This window comes from Lepisma saccharinum, chromosome 1, assembly GCF_977018435.1.
Source record: "Lepisma saccharinum chromosome 1, izLepSacc3.1, whole genome shotgun sequence".
Classification (NCBI taxonomy): Eukaryota; Metazoa; Arthropoda; class Insecta; order Zygentoma; family Lepismatidae; genus Lepisma; species Lepisma saccharinum.
This window is the reverse complement of record NC_139229.1, coordinates 98,950,418-98,969,388: the sequence shown is the minus strand read 5'-3', so window position 1 is coordinate 98,969,388 and position 18,971 is coordinate 98,950,418. Positions and strand designations below refer to the sequence as shown.

The 18,971-nt window shown below is 36.2% G+C and overlaps 1 protein-coding gene across 5 annotated transcripts in view; it reads left to right on the top strand.

Annotated features, from left to right (window-relative positions):
• hfp (Poly(U)-binding-splicing factor hfp) overlaps window positions 1-18,971 on the top strand; it is a 51,277-nt gene that overhangs the window by 6,199 nt on the left and 26,107 nt on the right. The window contains exons 2-6 of one of the 5 annotated variants that reach the window (XM_083135106.1): window positions 5,598-5,667; window positions 11,690-11,787; window positions 12,396-12,470; window positions 13,336-13,499; window positions 17,262-17,320. In XM_083135106.1, the coding sequence (XP_082991232.1) occupies window positions 12,398-12,470; window positions 13,336-13,499; window positions 17,262-17,320 (296 nt within the window). In that variant the 5' untranslated portion in view covers window positions 5,598-5,667; window positions 11,690-11,787; window positions 12,396-12,397. The other 4 variants (XM_083135109.1, XM_083135083.1, XM_083135092.1 and 1 more) reach the window with 4 other exon arrangements.

The following is an 18,971-nucleotide window of genomic DNA, read 5'->3' as shown; positions in this document are numbered from 1 at the left end:
ATGGTGCTTCCAAATGCAGTCTAAGTTAGAATTTAATTATGAACTTCCACAGGTTTCACTTCCTCTGCCTAAAGAAGATCATTTTAGTTTATTTCTTCGTCTGAGGAAGACCCTGATACAGGGTCGAAACGTTACCTGTTAAGTGTTTTTATCTTAATAAACTGCCTTGGTCAGCAACTTGGTGTTTCTAAAGAAAGAATTGTATGACAACACGTTCTTTGATGATGCAGTTTCACAATGGAGCATCATTGTTTTTTGTCCTTGAGGCAGCCATATTTGTTTTCAAAGATCTGCCATTTGGTGGTGTCGTAAGGGGTTACCGAATCTGAAATATCTCAGCCCCTAATTATCCTATCGATGTGGAACAAAAATCAAAATGATGAGCAAACTGTAAGCTACAAGACTGTGTATTAGCCATTGTTATATATGAATTATGAAAGGGTGAAATTTACGTTTGAAAAAGTAGGTCATTGACGCTAAAAGTCCCGATTTTAGCAGATAATATTTGCAAGAAAGTAAATGGTCAGGATGTTGAGCTTTCCTGGATAAAGAGCTCTGATATAGATGTGCTCATTCACCAAGTTTCAACCCTTAAGACATGCCCCCCCTTTTTTTTTCTAGAAATAATTAAAAAGTTAGAAAAGGAAAAAAGTGCACCTTTCACAGGTAGATATCTCTGGTGGGGGACCTGATAAAAATATACAATCCCTCCCCATAACAGTTCAGTATGAATATATTATGTACCAAAAATTAGGATTTTCAGATTTCATTATAAGTACCGTTAATATTAACACAAAGTTATACCTACAAATAAGCATATGCAGAAGTACGGATAAATGAGAGTTTATTGTATATACATCATACATTAATTGACAGTGGACGAATAACTCACAAAGGGGTTTATCAAAGCATACAAGAGAAAGTTATATGAGGTAAATAGAATAGATATACATGAAAGCAGTAAGCAGGTTGCTCGTTCCAACATGCACAATTGTGTTCAGACATGCATCTCATGGGAATTCACTACTGGTGCCTCATTCAGATGCTTGCAGCTTAAGAGGAAGGTTGTGTTTCTGCAGTTCTGTCAGTGGCGTATGCTCTGGGTCATCTAGGTAATCGCAGATGACCTGGCTGCATTTTTTTTAAAAAAAAAAATATATATATATATACACACATTTCTTCGCAATATTCTTCCAAACCAATTTCGATGCATACATTTCCTTGCTTCCAGCACGCGAATACTTCCAATCGTTTGCCGCCGAATGTCCGGGAACCTTTCTCCAACTGGTGGAATGACTTCAGGGAATCTCACCCTGACGTCATTCCTCCCGCTTTCCTTACAACCCTTGGCGAGGAGGGAGGAGAAAGGAAAGAGGGGGAGGAAACACTGCTTCTCAGGCATGTGATTCCGTGCCCAGGGTAAGCTCCTTCTTGTGAGAGTCCACCGGTCGCACTCTCAACCTTCAGAGCCTTTCCCGTTCCCTCCGCTGAACTAGGGAAATCATACCCGGTAGAGTGCGAAGAACAGGAAAACTGAATAACATGGGCAAACCAATTCTACGCTAATTTTCACTTTACATTTGCTTCTGTCTTGCTGATTTCTGTTACTTGAACATAAATTTATCAAAAGGGAAAATCTTAAATATTGAAGATGAAGCAAACTAAATTAAAATTCAAAGCTCAAGCAATTAAAGCACCTATATGCTACTCGTATATGCTGACTCCCCCCATCCTTGTATTTAAAAAAATAGTGATTGTTTCTCCTCTCTAATCTTTAAAAGCAGCGAGAATACTTCTTTCACGGAACTGAATATTTTTTAAAGGGAAATATATAAAAAATAAATTATATTATATTATATATATATATATATATATATATATATATATATATATATATAAAAAACACAGGAATAGGGTTAGAAATGGTGCCAGAAGGGCGGATAAATACAAATAATGAAGGAGACAGTAAACACTTACCACACGAATAGAAATAATTCAATATTTCGCGATCTGAGTCGCATTTTCAAGAAGGTAGATAAAAGATCGACGACACTTTGAGTAGAGGCACAGAATACTGACCGTAGCGTCTCTACGGTCAGTGTTGCCAGAAACAGTTGAAAGGAAACACGAAATACTATAGCCAGTGTTTACTGTAAGGTGGGTGGGTAGTTTGGGGGAGGAGAGGAAAGAGTTACTGGTTGGCTAGGTTGAGTCCGAGGGGTATAGTGGCGTGCATGTCTGCTATATAGGCCCTTTCCCATCGCCTTCGGAAAGATGTGTCAGAGCGGGGGGGGGGGGGGGGTAAAAGGTGGATGATGGCAACACGGAAGCAGTTATTGAAGGTGGTGTTATGGCTGTTGGTGTGGATGGCAACTGTGATATCTGAGTTTTGGGTGGAGGACCGGTGATTATTTATCCTTAGATTCAAGGGGGTGGAGGTTTCGCCTAGGTAGAAGTTGCCGCAGATTTGACAGATGAGAGTGTAAATTAGGTTGGATGAGTGGCAGGTGCCCTTAGGGTGAAGGGTGAACTCACCTGCGGCTGTAGGGATCAGGAGGGTGGGGGAGGTGATGAGTATATATATATATATATATTAGTCAATTTAAGTTGCTATATTCCGCCTCTTTAGATTAATAGTGATGAAGATGAACGAATTAAACATAAAACGAAAAAAACACATCAGGCACGTAACCAGGTGGAGGACTCGGGAGAGCTGAAACCCCCCTCCCCGAAATCCTACAAATATCTAATTTAAAAAGTATATAGTGGTAATTAATTTTTCTTCACTAGCAGGATTAAACACTGTGCATAATACGTTGTAATAATCTGAGATTCATCTTCAGGACTTCTAACCCCACTGTTTCAACTTTATGTGGCGGCTGCTAATAAGCGATGATCCCCATCCCGAAATAAAGTTCTGGCTCTGACCTGCAATGATTCGAACTTTTAAAAACCTGTCATTTCGAGCTCGGAAAGGGATTTTTTTTTATCATTCATAGGGAATTTCATTCTGAGCCAGGAACACAACAACAGAAGTTTGGCACGTGAAACTGAATGTGTGTAGTCGTTGGCTTCGTGCTGTGCTTCGTGTTTATTATTTATTTAGGTGTTAGTGTTTGTCGTGATAGTGCTGCGTTAAAGGGTAATGGATGTGATACAAGATTTGCTGGTGAAACCTTTTGGAACAAGATCTTTTCAGGAGAAGTTGCAAATTGTTAATACAGGTAGGCCAGTGTCATAGCTTGAACTTATTTCTACACACAAAGACAAAAATCTGGAATATGTGAGGCATTTTCGCAAGCAAATTATGACAAAACACCATGATTGACAGGAAGTATAAGTGTTAATAAGCTTTGCATTTTTGTTGGCCGTGCTTACTTTTCGGGGCTGAAAAGAATGTATGGATGCGTGGCTGATACTGTAATCTTTGCAACGCTTGTGCTAAACATGAAAAATCCAAAAGTCACATAACTTCATTTGTTAAGCTGCAATCTTTCGCACAGACACGTATTGACGTGCAACTGGACAAGCAGCATGCTTTGGATGTGGTACGGCACAAGTAATCGGGTTCCTGGAGTAAGTTGAATTTTGCACTTAAATTAATATTGCGGGTTTTTATTTCACTAGTGCACGTCTTTCATTTTATATTTCACAGGCTGTTCTTTTATAGCTTTATAATACTGTCTTGTTTTATTATTTAAAATGCTACACGTATAGTAAACTGCAATAACGAGAATTAATTGATTGTGATCGTAGCAATAAGACAAACATTCCGACACAATATTCCTAAATCCAATATGGAGTTTGACATAAATTGCACGGAAACTTTTGGAGTCTGAGAATCAAAAGGTCGGAGATTACCCACTCGTTAGAACCAGCATACGCCACTGAGTTCTGTGTATCGTTACATCCAGTTAATGACAAAATGGAATGTGATGTAGGTAAATTAAGTGGTGAAGAATGTCATAAGGATGTGTATGGGCCAGTATCAAGAAGCATTAAGGCACTTGGTGACTTCAATGAAGAAAAGAGGAATCATCTGGTATTGAGAACAAGCAGTGGCATTGGAAACATATGCAACTACCATGAAGTGAAGTTTTCTCGAAAGTATCATCATCTTTTTAGTCAATCGTGTTGCGACTGTCTAAAAATCCATAAAAAATTCATAACTAAAGGACTTTCAGAAACTACGAGTGCACACCTACTAAAGGAAAAGAATTATGTTGTAGATCTGATTCCTGGAAAATCATTATGTGCTACATGCTACACAAGACTATTTGTTGTGAAGGTAATATCAAAAACAATTATGTCACCTCCAAACAGGTGACATAGTGGCGTGTATTTATGATGCAAAGTGGTATATTGGAATTGTTGAAGAAGTCAAAGTAAATTTTTACGAGCCACAAGGACCACGAACTTCATTACAAATTTCAAGAGACAAGACATGGGTGCCTTTCAAGAACATTTTAAGGAAGCTTACACCCATTGAGCTTACAACTGCAACTGGTCGGTGTCACACTATCACTGTTCAGTTGTGTGATGAAATCTCGTTACTTTTTTGTGGAAAACACTGTTTAAGTGGTAATAAGTAACCCAGTGTTGTTCTTGTATGCTTTGATAAACCCCTTTGTGAGTTATTTGTCCACTGTCAATTGATTTATGATGTATATACAGTAAACTCTCATTTATCTGTACTTCTGCATATGCTTATTTGTAGGTATAACTTTGTGTTAATATTAAAGGTACTTATAATGAAATCTGAAAATCCTAATTTTTGGTACATAATATATTCATACTGAACTGTTATGGGGAGGGATTGTATATTTTTATCAGGTCCCCACCAGAGATATCTACCCGTGAAAGCTGCACTTTTTTCACGTTTCTAACTTTTTAATTATTTCTAGAAAAAAAGGGGGGGCATGTCTAAGGGTTGAAACTTGGTGAATGAGCACATCTATATCAGAGCTCTTTATCCAGGAAAGCTCAACTTCCTGACCATTTCCCTTTTTGCAAATATTATCTGCTAAAATCGAGACTTTTAGCGTCAATGACCTACTTTTTCAAATGTAAATTCCACCCTTTCATAATTCATATATAACAATGGCTAATACACAGTCTTGTAGCTTACAGTTTGCTCATCATTTTGATTTTTGTTCCACATCGATAGGATAATTAGGGGCTGAGATATTTCAGATTCGGTAACCCCTTACGACACCACCAAATGGCAGATCTTTGAAAACAAATATGGCTGCCACTCAACCTACAGCCACTAAAATTAAAATAATGACTGTTTTCAACTAACAACATGGTAAAGTAACTGCACAGAAATATTATATTTTTTAAAAATTGTCGAGCAACAAGGATTGGACCACTTGACATGGATTGTCCCTACAGATTTATCTTACCTTACTTGCAGTGAGATATCAAGGATTTATAATTATGAAATGTTGCCACTTCCTCTGACTCATTTTCTTGTTTTTTCTTTTCCATTTATATATTTAGTAGTGGTATTCCAGAACAGACCTCAAAAGTTGTATTTGTATTATAGTTAAGGTAAACAAAATAGTTTGGAAAGTTTAATAAATTATCTTTTTCAGCCTGCACCTCCGCCAATTCCAACAGTGCCTATGATCCCTGAGCCACCTATGAAGCTTATGAAGATTGAAGGTAAGTGATTAGGCATTTCCTTTTCTGGACATTTTTATTGGGTTTGGTGTATGAGTATGAGTAAGTTGCTTCATTTCATGAATGCATTAAAGAATGCCTTTTTGTAGAGTAGATGTCAATGAAAACTGCACCGTTTGTTGCTTTTTTTTTACTCTGCAGCAGTTTTATTGAAAGAAAAAAAAAGAAGGCTTAGTTTTTAAGTTAGGGCCCAAAGGGTATCTTACTAGCAAGATTTTCTTCTCAAATCATGTGTGTCTGTGTATGTATAGGTATCTGAAAATATGGATTACTAATTATGTCTATTTTTTCTCTCTTTCTGAGTTTTACAGGACGATCTCCAGTCAGAATGGGAGAACCGCATGATTGGCATCCAAGGGACGTTTCAGCACCTGTTTCAATTTTGTTTGTATTTTTTTGTTTTGCATTGACCTGGATATGAGAACATTTTTATATTTTTAAAAGAAATCTTAGTTTGTAAGATAAGCTTGTGTCAGTAATTATTTTACAAATAAGTATGGTTTGTGAATCTTTTAAAAATAAGTAATCTGAGCTTAAGAAAATTTTGGATTGTAGTTACATGGCTTTAGAAGAAGGAAACTTTGAACATTGTTACTTTGTGTGGTAATGTGTGTGTGTGTGTGTGTGTATGTGCATGTATGCAAGTGTATAACACGTGAATGTGTGTGTGTGCGCGTGTTGTAGATATCTGCTATGGCATAGATTATGATTCAAAACTTCAGAAATATTCTTGAGATTGACCTGTATATCCATGTCTTATTACACAACCTATAGAAAGAAAGTTGTTTATATATACATATATATAATCATTATCTTCCTTTTTTTTGTCTTTATTCATCAGAAACATGATTGAAGAAGGGTGCAAACTGTCGAACGCGTACCAGACTGAGGATAGTAGAATTATATTCAACACAGGTGTAGTTGAATTGGTAATTTGATCGCTGTTACTATGCAGAAATATATAATGTTCTAGAGAATCTTGTAGTGCATTATCTGTTTTCATCGTACAAGAATGGAAGTGTCATACTCAGATTTTTATAAAAATGAAGGTCAAGTTGTACTGGGATTTTGTGTGTAAACATAGATTTAGAGACTGTTTCAGTACCTTGCCATTAATTTTATTCAGTCATACTGAATTTCTAAAAAATATATATAATTTTTAATTCATAGTACTAAAGTAAGTGTCTTCACAAAATGCACTTGCCCTCATAAGAATTTAAAATTCTTAATCTACATACAGTAGTACAGTATTTATTATTATGTCCTAGAACTTGACCTTAAAGACTTTGAAAATTAATGTAGCATAGCTCATCCTGTTGGAATACTATTGAAGACATGCGTGTCTCTGTCTTGTTATCTTTGCAGATTGACACAGATTAGGAAGGTAGGGTCTGAGTAGAAGCGTGAGGTCTGTGACAAGCAACTGACAAGCTTCCATGAGCTCATTTGTTGTACCATCAACACTCACTTTATGCTTAATTGTTACTTAAAATTTAAAACCCAATTTTTTAGTAGGTAGATTTGAAACAGTGTTACTACTTTTTGCTTATTTCTGTGTGTGTGTTCATAAGTGCAGTTATTTTTATTGCAAAAAGAATTGGTTTGTCAAGTGCTACTGGATAGTTTTAGCTTTAATAGATAGACTAGCTTTAAAGTATTTTTCTGTATAGGTATGACCTAAAGTGAACAAGCAGGATGACTTTAAAGATGTTTAAATGGTCCTATGACACAACACACGATATTAAAAAAAAATACAAGAATTTTGAGCATTCCTCTTGTTTGTTTGATTTGTAGTTTGAAGGCCACTTTATGCACAGATAGGCTAATTGGGACTGGATCTACAGTTTAAAGTGTAATGCAAACCAGTGTGCAATGTGCCTTCACCAGGTATCGAACCAAGGACTCTTTGTTTACAAGGCAACAACATTACCACTACGCCATTGGGGAGGTCTGAACTTTCTGACTTTGGTACTAAATATCAAACAGATGGTCCCCCACTGTGCCCTTGTGGTTTAAGGCATCAAGCTTTAGTCTCAAGTCTCCTTTGGGGGAAGTGTAACAGTTTCTCTCCTGAGATTTTGGCAGGTGTTTGTTATGCTGACCACACCCACGTCACCCAATAACTGATTTGATGTTCGCCCACTTCTGCTGAGGCACGTGGGGAGTGAGGCCGGAAATCAGTACGAAGACCTTGGCTCTCAAGGGCTGTTGCACCTTGTTATTGTTATATTAAACAGACAAGAATAGAACTAGAAAAATAATAATAGTGGATTCAAGATCTATAAGATGAAAATCCCTAAATCAAGTAAGAAAATACTTCTTAAAATTGCATTATTCCTAAAGCATCCTGTCTTAAGAGCCTGCTTGAAAGCAAGTAACTTGTTAAAACAATGTTCATAAGCTTCTCCAGATGTGTGTGTACTTGAAATACTAAATTGCATTTATTATACAATATTTTTTTTTACAGATGCGAGTATGAAACACAACTGTCAAGAATGAAAAAAAACTTGGAAAATTAATATGAATTCTTTGTTCGTGAAATCTCTTGATTTTAATTATTAAATATAAGATTCTTTGTAATTAAGTCTCTGTAGAAAATACACACACACATATATATATATACACACACACAGAAAGCTAAGCAACAAGTGGTAGCCTGTTACTTCATTTTTGAAGGTCTGATTGTTATACTTTTGTGAATATTTGAAATTTCTTTCATATTTCCACAGCGTTCTACAGTATGAGACTTTTTATCTGTTAATTTCATTAATGGCTATTATTCTAACTAGGACAAGCTGACATGAATAAGATTATTAGCATTTTCTTCCTACCCTTGCATAATTTCGTAGGGGAAAGTAGTGCTTGTTGTTTGCACTGTCCAGAAGCCTTGATCCTAATGAGTACTTGATTTCAGTATTGAAAAGTGTGGAATGCCTTAAAAAAGAAAAAAAATCTTTTTCAGCTAAAAAAAACCTACTGAAATGACAATTAATTTTGCTTCTCGTTAGATGCACAGTATGTTTGTAATTGTTTTTAATTGTCAAATGAAGATGTTTAGAAAAATACTTCTTTGAAATAAGAAAGAAAAGCTAATACACTTCACATGTTAGGAGTAGCATTGATATTTTGTCTCTTCAGTTGTAGGAGAAATAAGTGTGCAACATACGACAGTTATGTACAGAAATTTAAGTAATATAATATCTTGGAAGAGAAAAGTACAGCTCTTGTTATTTTCAAGCAAAAAAATTGAACCACTTGATGACAGTGCATGGAGTCTGCTTGTGATCTTGCCATGCCACTAAAGGTTCATGTACAAGTGACTCAGTTTCATCATGATTAATGCGGTAAAGGGGGGTGTAGTATTGCATACGTAGAGTTTGGTATTTCCATGTTGCAAATATGATGTTTCTTTCAGGTAAATTTTGAAGGCCTTCATTAACTGAGGATGCAGCATCTGGGACGGAGATGGTAGCATGTCATTGCTTTATTTATCCCAGGGTGGTGGTAGTTCCATTATCTCCAGTCTGTTGGCACTGGTGCATGTTTCTTGATTTGCATCGTCTTCTGTGCTTTCTGCTGTTTCAGTTTCCATCGTCTGGCATCGTTGCAAGGTTGACGTGGTTTGTGCAATACCGCCAGATGATGGAAACCGAGACAGCTGCCAACGGAAAGCACAGCAGACTATGCAAACCTAGAAACGTGCGCCAGTGCCACTAGATGGCAGAAAATGGAACTACCACCACCTGGTAGTATTTGAGTGCACACCTAATTTTCTCCTATGTTTGAAAGAGTTGATATTTCAAACTGTCATTGTTATTTCCTAACTTGTAAATAATGTGTATTACTTTTTTCCTCATACACTATATTTTGTACATTTTTGATTGATTTTGAATAGTTGAGTTTGTTAAAGGGTGATTGTTGTGTAAAGTGTCCCGTCTTCGATATTAATGTGAATATGACAGTAGAAAACTGCTTACGCCACAAGCCGGCAACATATTTGTTAAATAAACTAAAAAGCACACAAACGGCACGATAAAAAACACTTGAGTTCTTCTGAGGTTTCGATTCCATCTCAGAATCATCAGGGCTGGTCGAGGTGCCTCTGAAGGGATGCGTTTGAAGTTCCGCTGGCCCTGATGACAATTCTGAAATGGAATCGAAAGTTCAGAAGAACTCCTAAAGTGTTTGTGTGTTTTTTAGTGTTTTTATAAGAAATTAATGTGAATGTAGGGTAATTGTTTTAAGAGAGACAAACTAGTTGTTCAAAACTTCACCTTCCTTAATTATTTGCACGATGAAATAGAACAAAAAAAGTGCAAGTTAAATGGCTAATTGGTTTTATGAATATTTTCATTGTAGGCATTATGCAGTTTTTCTTTTTCATACACCTCAAGTTGAAAGGACTAACACAATTTCTCGTGAAAGAGTCAAAACTATACGGATTTACAAAGTTAATGTCTCTTTCATCATCTCTAATTCCCATATATTTTCAGAGCAAGTTTTCACCCAGTACTACTACCGAATTGCTAACAGGAAATTTGTACGTGTTTGGAACTTTTATTTTAGGGGTGTGGGTTTTTCTTTTGAATGAATTTCATTTGTGTTTGTCACCCAGTGATATTGAACCTAATTCAAGTGCAAAAAGTTGTGACCTAACCTTGGCCATTTTTCTTTTGTTTTTCATTCATTTACCGTGATTTTTGTGTGCTTTAATTGCATCATTTGTAGATTGATGATGATGACATATATGCAGGTTTTGAGTGGGAATGATTTGCAACGTAGATGAGTTTGTGAAAAAACTGAGGAGCATTTAAACTTTCAATGAAACTTGAATCAGTTTGGTAATCAGTTAGGTTAAATTATATACATATAGAATGCATGGGCCAGGTTCATGAATGGTACTCAATTCTGCCATATCAATGTGCAAAATTACAATTATTGGGCAGTTCATCATGTCTATGCAGGGAACAAATTTTTACTAAAGTATTGCTTGTTCAGTTACACTTCTTGAGAACGTCAAGGTCATAATTGGACACTAATAATAGTATAGCTGTGCTTGCGACAGTGATTCTGATTTAAGTACATCAAAATGATTGTTTTTGTATGAAGGGAAAATTTCAATCCATTCTATTTCATGTTCTTATTAATGATGCTGTCATATATGCATGTATGGAAGAAAAGTTCGTTTATTCTCTGAATCCTTGCTAATAGTTTTCCATTTTGAGAAAGGGGGAGGGTGTCTGTTTTGGAAATGGAGGGAAGAATAGGCAGTAAACAGTTTTAAATATTACTTTCTAGGTTTTTTTTGAAGAATCTGGATTTACCTCATTCCAGGGAAGTTATCCAACAATCTTTTGAAGAAAATATCCATTTTTCTGAGGATTTACAAATAATGCCTATTGTTTTTCAGTCTCTTCAATATAACTTTTTGAAATACACTATCCTTCAATAATGCCTGGACAGAATACTGCTGTAGAATTTGTTGATTACATACCACTGGTCACTGTTTGAGGAACTATTTAACATATCATCCAGTTATATGTAATGAAGACTACAAATTTTTGCATGAAAGTGGCTGCTGGAAATAATTATGAGCAAGAAAACTTTTTTTTTTTTAATTGAGGAAGAAATGTAGATCCTATGCGAATAGTGAAGTGTAATCTGCAATATTACTGGAATATTTTGTGTGCGCACGCAAACTGTTCGATACTAATAATTTTATTTTTCTTGTAGGTATTTAATGTTGATTAACTTTTTTTTTATTAGGATTCCTAATAATTTATTTTCTTCTGCAGATTTTCAAATGGCACATTTATGTATAAATATTACTAATGTGTAGGTTCAATAGGTTTTGGGATAGATTCATTATGGCGTGTGCTTAGTTTGTAAATTGTGCACAGAGTGAACAATTATGTTCCAGAATGTGGTTAATTCCTGTTTTGAAATACCCATATGATTTTTCTTGTTTTCTTTTTCTCTTTTTTCTGTGTCGTTACATGGGTAGACTTGCGCCTAGCCTAGACTGCTGTTTTCAGGCATCTTGATGCGGAACAGAGAACCAATAGGGGGCAACATGACCCCGATCTCCTGCTACCCATTGCGGTAAACGTCAAATTAACCTCATGCCAACAAAAATATTTAGTACCAACTCTTTCCTCTTGATCGTTATGTCATTTCTCTCATATTTGTCAGGCTGAAAATAAGATTCATGTAAAATTTGAGAAAACATCAGTCCTGCATGTAACTGCTTACAAAGAGAAAAGAGTTGCGTATTTATTACATACATATTTTGTATTAGTCCATGTCTTTTGTGTATTTTTTCATAATTGCATTTTCATAATTTGATAGTTCATTGTGTACATTATTCGTAAAAAATAAACCCATCTTTACGCAGGCTAGCTGTGTCGGTCCACATTCATTACGGGAGGGTCAGTTAGGAAATATTATTACTTGCTTTGTACCATTTTTTTATGTTCATTTCATTGGCAATATATACATAGTCATACAAAGATCTTTTCTTCCCCCCACGCAAAAGCTTCTTTGAAAGGTATTTAGCACAGTAGATTGAGTTCGTTGATTTTACCTTACATGAGTATGGGATGTCATATTAAATTAAAGAACTAGGATTTTTTTTTTGTTAATTCTTGGTGGCCGGCTAGTCTGTGTGCTGTATTCGAGCAATGCTTGATTGTTTTGTTTTACCTTTTTAGAAATGACCATATCTTCTGGGGAGTTTATGCCTGGTCCTATAACAGATTTGGATCAAACAGGCCCTCTTGTAGCAGGTAAGTGTAACGAGGGGGGGCACACATTTATGTTGAAAGAAAAGACCAAGATATTGGTACAAAAAACTGGGCACATTCAGTATCCAAAGTGTGATAAACATCCACGTAGTAGTGAGGGTGTAGTGGTAACATCATCACCTTGTAATCAAGGGGCCCCGGGTTCGTTACCTGGTGGAGGCAAATTGCACAGTGGTTCGGATTCCACTTTAAACTGCAGGCCCAGTCCCGATTAGCCTACTTGTGTATAAATTAGACTTTAAACATCGACGTATTACACCTGGTAACGACAATGTTGCAGGCCTACGAGGCTTTGGTGTCTAGTCCTTTTGGCCAGTACAATCCTCCGTAGGGGTGTGTTTTCATGTCTTTGTCCTTCTGTGTGCTGAGTAACCCTTTACAGCCTCAGCTTTTAATAGGCAACAATATTTTAGTCTTTAGAGACAGTATAGTTTTAGCTTGTGGTAAGTAATGAATGAAGAAATTAGTTGTATAAATTGAATAATGAGGTTTTTAATCTAGAGATATTTTATTTTCTTGTTAGAGGCCTGTCCTCCATTTTGTTTTAGTTACATATCCCCCGTATTGCATAACAGGCAAATATAGTCTATGTGTTGAAGTGTCCACAATATCAAAATCAATGAATCTACCAACCATTTTTGCTTAAATTTTTACAGCAACATTTATCTATTTTCCATGATTTTGCATAGCTTACAGGATAATTCAGGCTTCAGAAAGCATTGTGTAGGTAATTTCTGACTCATATAAGGTTTAGCATTGTTTTAAAGATGCAGAAAAATATATGATTTTTCATAACTTCCTAGCCCTAGTTATTAGTATTCTATTCTCATTTTTCTTTCGTGTGCAGGGCCAGGGGCTAGGAAGGATGTTTCCGTTCCTGGACTGCTAGGACAAGGACTCCCTAAGCTGAATTCCGATCAGCAGGATGCAGTCACAAGAGCGAAAAAGTACGCCATGGAGCAGAGCATCAAGATGGTCCTCATGAAGCAGACCTTGGCACATCAGCAACAGGTGATACTGATAGTTCAGTTTAATATGCTGGGTGTGCAAGTATGAATTGTATGAGCTGCTGGATGTGGTTGTATTTGTTTTTGTGGTTTCAAGAATTTAATAAATTTAAAAGGCTTTGTGCAGCAGACGTAAGCGGCAAAATTAACAGTACTATGGTTTGAAGAAATCATTTGAACCTAATGCTAGAAGCACGTAAATTTGCAGTTCCCAGGTAATAATCTAATTAAGACATTGGATAATTAAGTAATTTCTTTCTAACAGGTTGTGCATGTTAATCTGTTACAGAAAGAAGACAAAAAAAAAGTCATCCATTAAAGACGAACTCCACCACAAAGGCAAATATATTCAGTATTGTAATGTGAAGAAGTTGTATATCTTCTGCATATACTGTACTTACTTGAATAAGCCACGGAATCGGATGTTCAAGTTAGAAAATTGGAAAGAATGTTTAATGTTGCTGAATGTTTCTTTTTCTTTCTTTTGCAGAGGATTTAGTTTATATTTTTCAGATGGTTATTTTTTGTATTTTTCAATTTCATGCAGTTAACCTTTTTCTTTTATTATTTTAAATTTTAAGTTTTCGAAGTGCAAAAATACTTTAATTAGAAAGCTATATAAATTTCATATTTATATTATGTTGGCTTAGTTTACAATTTTATCTACCTGCACTGCCATTGAACAAAAATTTCATGTATGCATAGAGTATGTTGAAACCTAGGATAGCTTAATATTTTCTCCCAGAAATGGGAAATGGAATATTCAAGTAAATATGGTATTTTTTCATGTTCGTTGTTTCTTAAACCACATTTATTCCAGGTTTTTTAATAGGGTTGCTGTACTGATGTATCAAGCATATAATGTGAATTTGATTTTAAATTGCAAATGACAAATTGTGTTGCAAAGAGATTTTTTTAAATATTTTAAAAATTGTTTACATTACAAACATTTCATCACTATCCAAAGGAACGTACAAGTGTCATTATCAGCAAGAATGGATATCAGCATGAAGAAGATTTTATGTATTGGCTCAGTTCCAAGTTTTTTCTCATTTCATAAATAGGTCTGAACCACTGATTGAGGAACATTACATCAATTTAAGAATAATAATACAATAAGTAGTGCAGTAGTACAGTGGAACTATCATATTATCCTACTACACAGAAGAGTCAAATGAAAACCTTAATTTGTTTCTTATCTAGTAGATTTCTGTATGTAGGTATGCAAAAGTTAGCTGCCTTTTAGCACAGACCTATGGTTGATTTACAGTTATTTTAAACTTTTAAGTTAGTGCCTGTATACCTTAAGATGATGTCTTTGGGGTCCATGTGCAGTCACTTATGAGAGACTGTGAAGGCCTTTCCACCCGTCTGCCTGCAAACAGAGGTCATTGTTGAACTTTCTCCTCCATTAATAAACTTGCTGGTGTGGTAAGCATGCACAGATATATTGAATTTTCATTTGCCGAGAAATTTCCAAAAGTTTTATGCTGACAGGACAAGAAACCACTCCTCTTCACTGGAGCAAGTGTGTATAGGAGGCGCCACCTTTAAAATAACAAAAATGACATTTTGAAGCTCACTTGATTAGTGTTGCAGCCTTGAGGTCATTTTGTAAATAACAGTTTATTCCTCGTGTAAATTTCAGCTGTGTACAGTCTGCCCTACAAATTTTATTGGACTTGTAAGGTTTTCATTTAGTTCATATAGTGGAGTTCACTAAGTTCATTACAAAGTTTATGTATGCCACCTCAGTTTTAGCATCAGTAAGGGATATTGAAACTGATGGGCAGAAGGGAAGCAAAGGTTAATGATGCTTCCTTTCCTGCCTGCTGTGTCTGCCAAGATGTAAGAGTTTCACCATGTAGTAAAAAGCAACAACACGTTGTTTTTCTTTGTGTAACTCCTTAAAATTTTACAGATCTGAGTGTTAAGCCAAATGAGTAACACAGATCTGACTCTAGGGCCTCCCCGATGGCACAGTGGTAGCGTTGTTGCCTTGTAATCAAGGGGTCCCAGGTTCGATACCTGCTGGAGGCACATAGTGGTTCGGATCCCACTTTAACTGTAGGTCCAGTCCCGATTAGGCTTACTGTGCACATAGTGGACTTAAAACACTTAATCAATCAACATCCGACTTGAACTGATGCACCAATACGAGTAATATTGTTTCAGCCATATTTTAGTAAAGAAAATCAACTCAAGTCTATTTCTCGTGTTATCTCATTTTCTCTGTTGGTGTCAATTAGTCCACATGTTCCTACAAACACAATGGTAAAAGACCTTACAAAGGTCACAATTCATATTGAGCGATAATATTGACATTTTGATGAAAATGGACAAAGTTGGTAAACTCTTGCCTATGGCAGTGTACCTTTGGATTTTGGAATGCGTATGTATTGTCAGTTTTAGTTCCAAAGGTGATGTTTGAAGTAATGGACAGGAAACAGGTGTAGTACCGCCTTCCTCAATGCTTATCCTCCCTTGGTGTTAATTTTCATTGTGATTGAAGCGGATGCATTGGTGTGCCAAAGGGGGGGAGTAGGTATCAGAACCCTTCCTTTTGATCCAGTATTCTAAAAAATAGAAGAAAGAGAAAGTCGAATGCAGGAAGATATGACAAAATGAGGGCTGACTACTAACAAACGTATATGTACTGCCTTCCCTTTTGAAAATCCTTGTTGCCGATACACATGGTGGTACACATTTTTCAGAACCAAAGGGAGTTATTTCTTTAGAAAACCGTAAATGGCAGCATGTTCTGATCAAGATTTTACGTACTTCGCTCAACATCAGCAGCGACGAGAATATTTGAAATCGACTAGTTGCTTTCCGTAAGTTACCCATATTGAAAAGAATATAGAGTGAAGTCACTTGCAGCAGTGAGAGAGTTAAAAACTGGAGTCATTGTAAACACGGATGAACCAAGTATACATGTGTAGACATACCACATCTCTATCTCCAACCAGTTGATCCAATTCTATAAGATTGGAAAGTGACATAAATTTCCTAATGAGGACAATCACTGTTGTCACTGAAATTGAAAAAAAAAAAAGTCTAAAGGACTATGTTAGCAATAACATTGTTAGCCAACCTCCATGGCAGAGTGGTTGGAACAACGTGCTGCAATACCAGAGGTCCCAGGTTTGAATCCCAATCTGGCATTTGCATCAATTACATTGTACAGTCACTCATCCTCATCATTGCAATTGGCCAAGAGTGGCAGAAAAGTGAAGTAAAAGAAACCAAATCAATCAATAAATGACATCTTGTTGCGCATTTGTAAGCCTTGCAGTGTGATTAGATGATTAGCTCATTGTAGTATTATTTCATTCCAGCGTAGTGCCAAAGTCGTATGTCTGTTATTGTTTTAGCTTTCTAGGTCCCCAAGAGCAAAATGGACTTCAAACGCTGATTGTGAGAAGTTTATCATTGTGTGAGAGAGTAACTTATATATCTTTTAACTAATGTGGGTTTTGTCTTCTTTTTCCCTCAGCAAGCTAAATCCCTCCAGCGGCACCAAGCTTTAGTTCTAATGTGCAGGTTAGTGCAAATTTCTAAATTGGGCCACTGTGCAGGTAGAAAAAAATGAATATGTTTTATGTTTTTGTTCTCAGGTAGCAAGCTTTTTTTTTCCAAGCCAAAAGTGACATTTAATGTGTTATTGTTCATAGATAATATCCCCATTCGTGGGTTTGCACTGGTCGAGAGGTGTAGTTGATATCGCAATGGAGCTCCTCAGGTGATACTTATCTCTTTGTTGCAGCAAATGGCTAGTCAGAGGTCACAAGTGCAGAGGCAACAGGCACTGGCGCTCATGTGCAGGTTAGCAGTGAAATTGCCTCTTAGACAAGTCATGTGTAAGGATTTTTTTTTATTACTGTGGTTCTGCCCTGCTGGATATTGCAACCTATTACCCAGTTGCCTTTGATGGTTTGTTGTTAACATCTGACTTGAGGTAAATAGGTAAAGTTTCCTGTTCATATTGCACCATGCCATGTAGGCACATTAAGGTGATGTGGAGGTAGGGCCCCACATATTCTTGATCTCAGCCATTTTGGGGGTGGTGTGATGGTGGTGGCATGCTCTGGCTGCCTTACCCCCTCTCCCCAGGTACCCATTGATTTGAGGCTGAGTGAGCCCCAGAGCCACTTTTTGTGGGAATTTTCCATGCTTCAGAATGCAAATGCATAAGAGAATAGGTAATGTACAGCATCACAAATAGTAAAGGAATACTGTTTACACATGTACCTTTAATAATAATCTGAATTTTTTAATCCACCTGCGTTCGTCATTAGAAATTGGGAAGTGAATAAGCATTACATGTAGATTAAATTAGATCACCTACCTATATGTAGTACCTATTCCTTTCCCAATCCGATGAATGCAGGTGGTTCGAAAATTGAGTTTACTCTTTAATATACATGTCAGCACATTAGTCTTTTATACTGTGTGTAATATCACACTGTTACTGAATGTTACACATACTTTAATATCCAGTTATGCAGAACAACAGTAGAAGTACTACATTAACAGTGTTTCTTCACTTAGAGTGATAAAATATGCTGAATAGCAGTGGTATTTTTGTATCTTCTATGAAAACAGTTTTCATGAAACCTGCAGTGCATGAATGTGATATCTTTGTTGTTTCATTGCTTCTTTGTTTTCGGCTGTTGGCTAATCGGGCCTGTCACAGCCTACACCTGAGTGGTGGGGCTGCCACCTGTGGGTTCTCAGGTACACCCTTTTTTTCTGTCAGGGTCAAAGAATCTTAATATTTTCATAGTAAATATTCATTCATTGTCCCAGATACCATAACCCACAAGAATGAAGGCAGTCGACCTTTGAAATTAGTCAGTCAGTAGAATAAGAAGAGGACTGTGGAAGTACAAACTTTGTGCAAATGATATTTTTACCACACCACACCACATCATGAATTTTGAATTAGAACAAACTGCAAAACTGTAATAGCATCACCATGTGGTATACATGAGAGTTCCTACAAGGATCCTAATGATTAATGTTTGGGCAGCCTGGGAAAAGTGAAAGGATGTTTAAAGAAACACAAGAAATTACAAAGCTCATGTAATCCAAATTAGATTTATTCTGCAACAATGAAAGTCAGTTTCTGATTTCAGAATATTAGTCATTTTTCTAAAACTTACGCTTTATTTTTTCTGTCTCAACAATGGACTCCCAAAAACTACCTACTTTCAACACATTTTATTCAGTGTTGTGATTTTTGCCTTGTGATAAATTTCCATTTGAGAGAAGCAAAATCTTTGTTTTTAGTTTACCAGGATATTTTTACAAATATTTTTGAGAACTAATATTATGAGAACATTTGTCGTTCTAGTCTTATTTGATAGTACGCAGGTACCCTTCACTTGTACCCACAGCACTGCAGGTTTTATTTGTTTCTTGTATGTTGTACCAAATGCTTTTAAAGTACAGGATAATTCATGAGTGTTTAAGA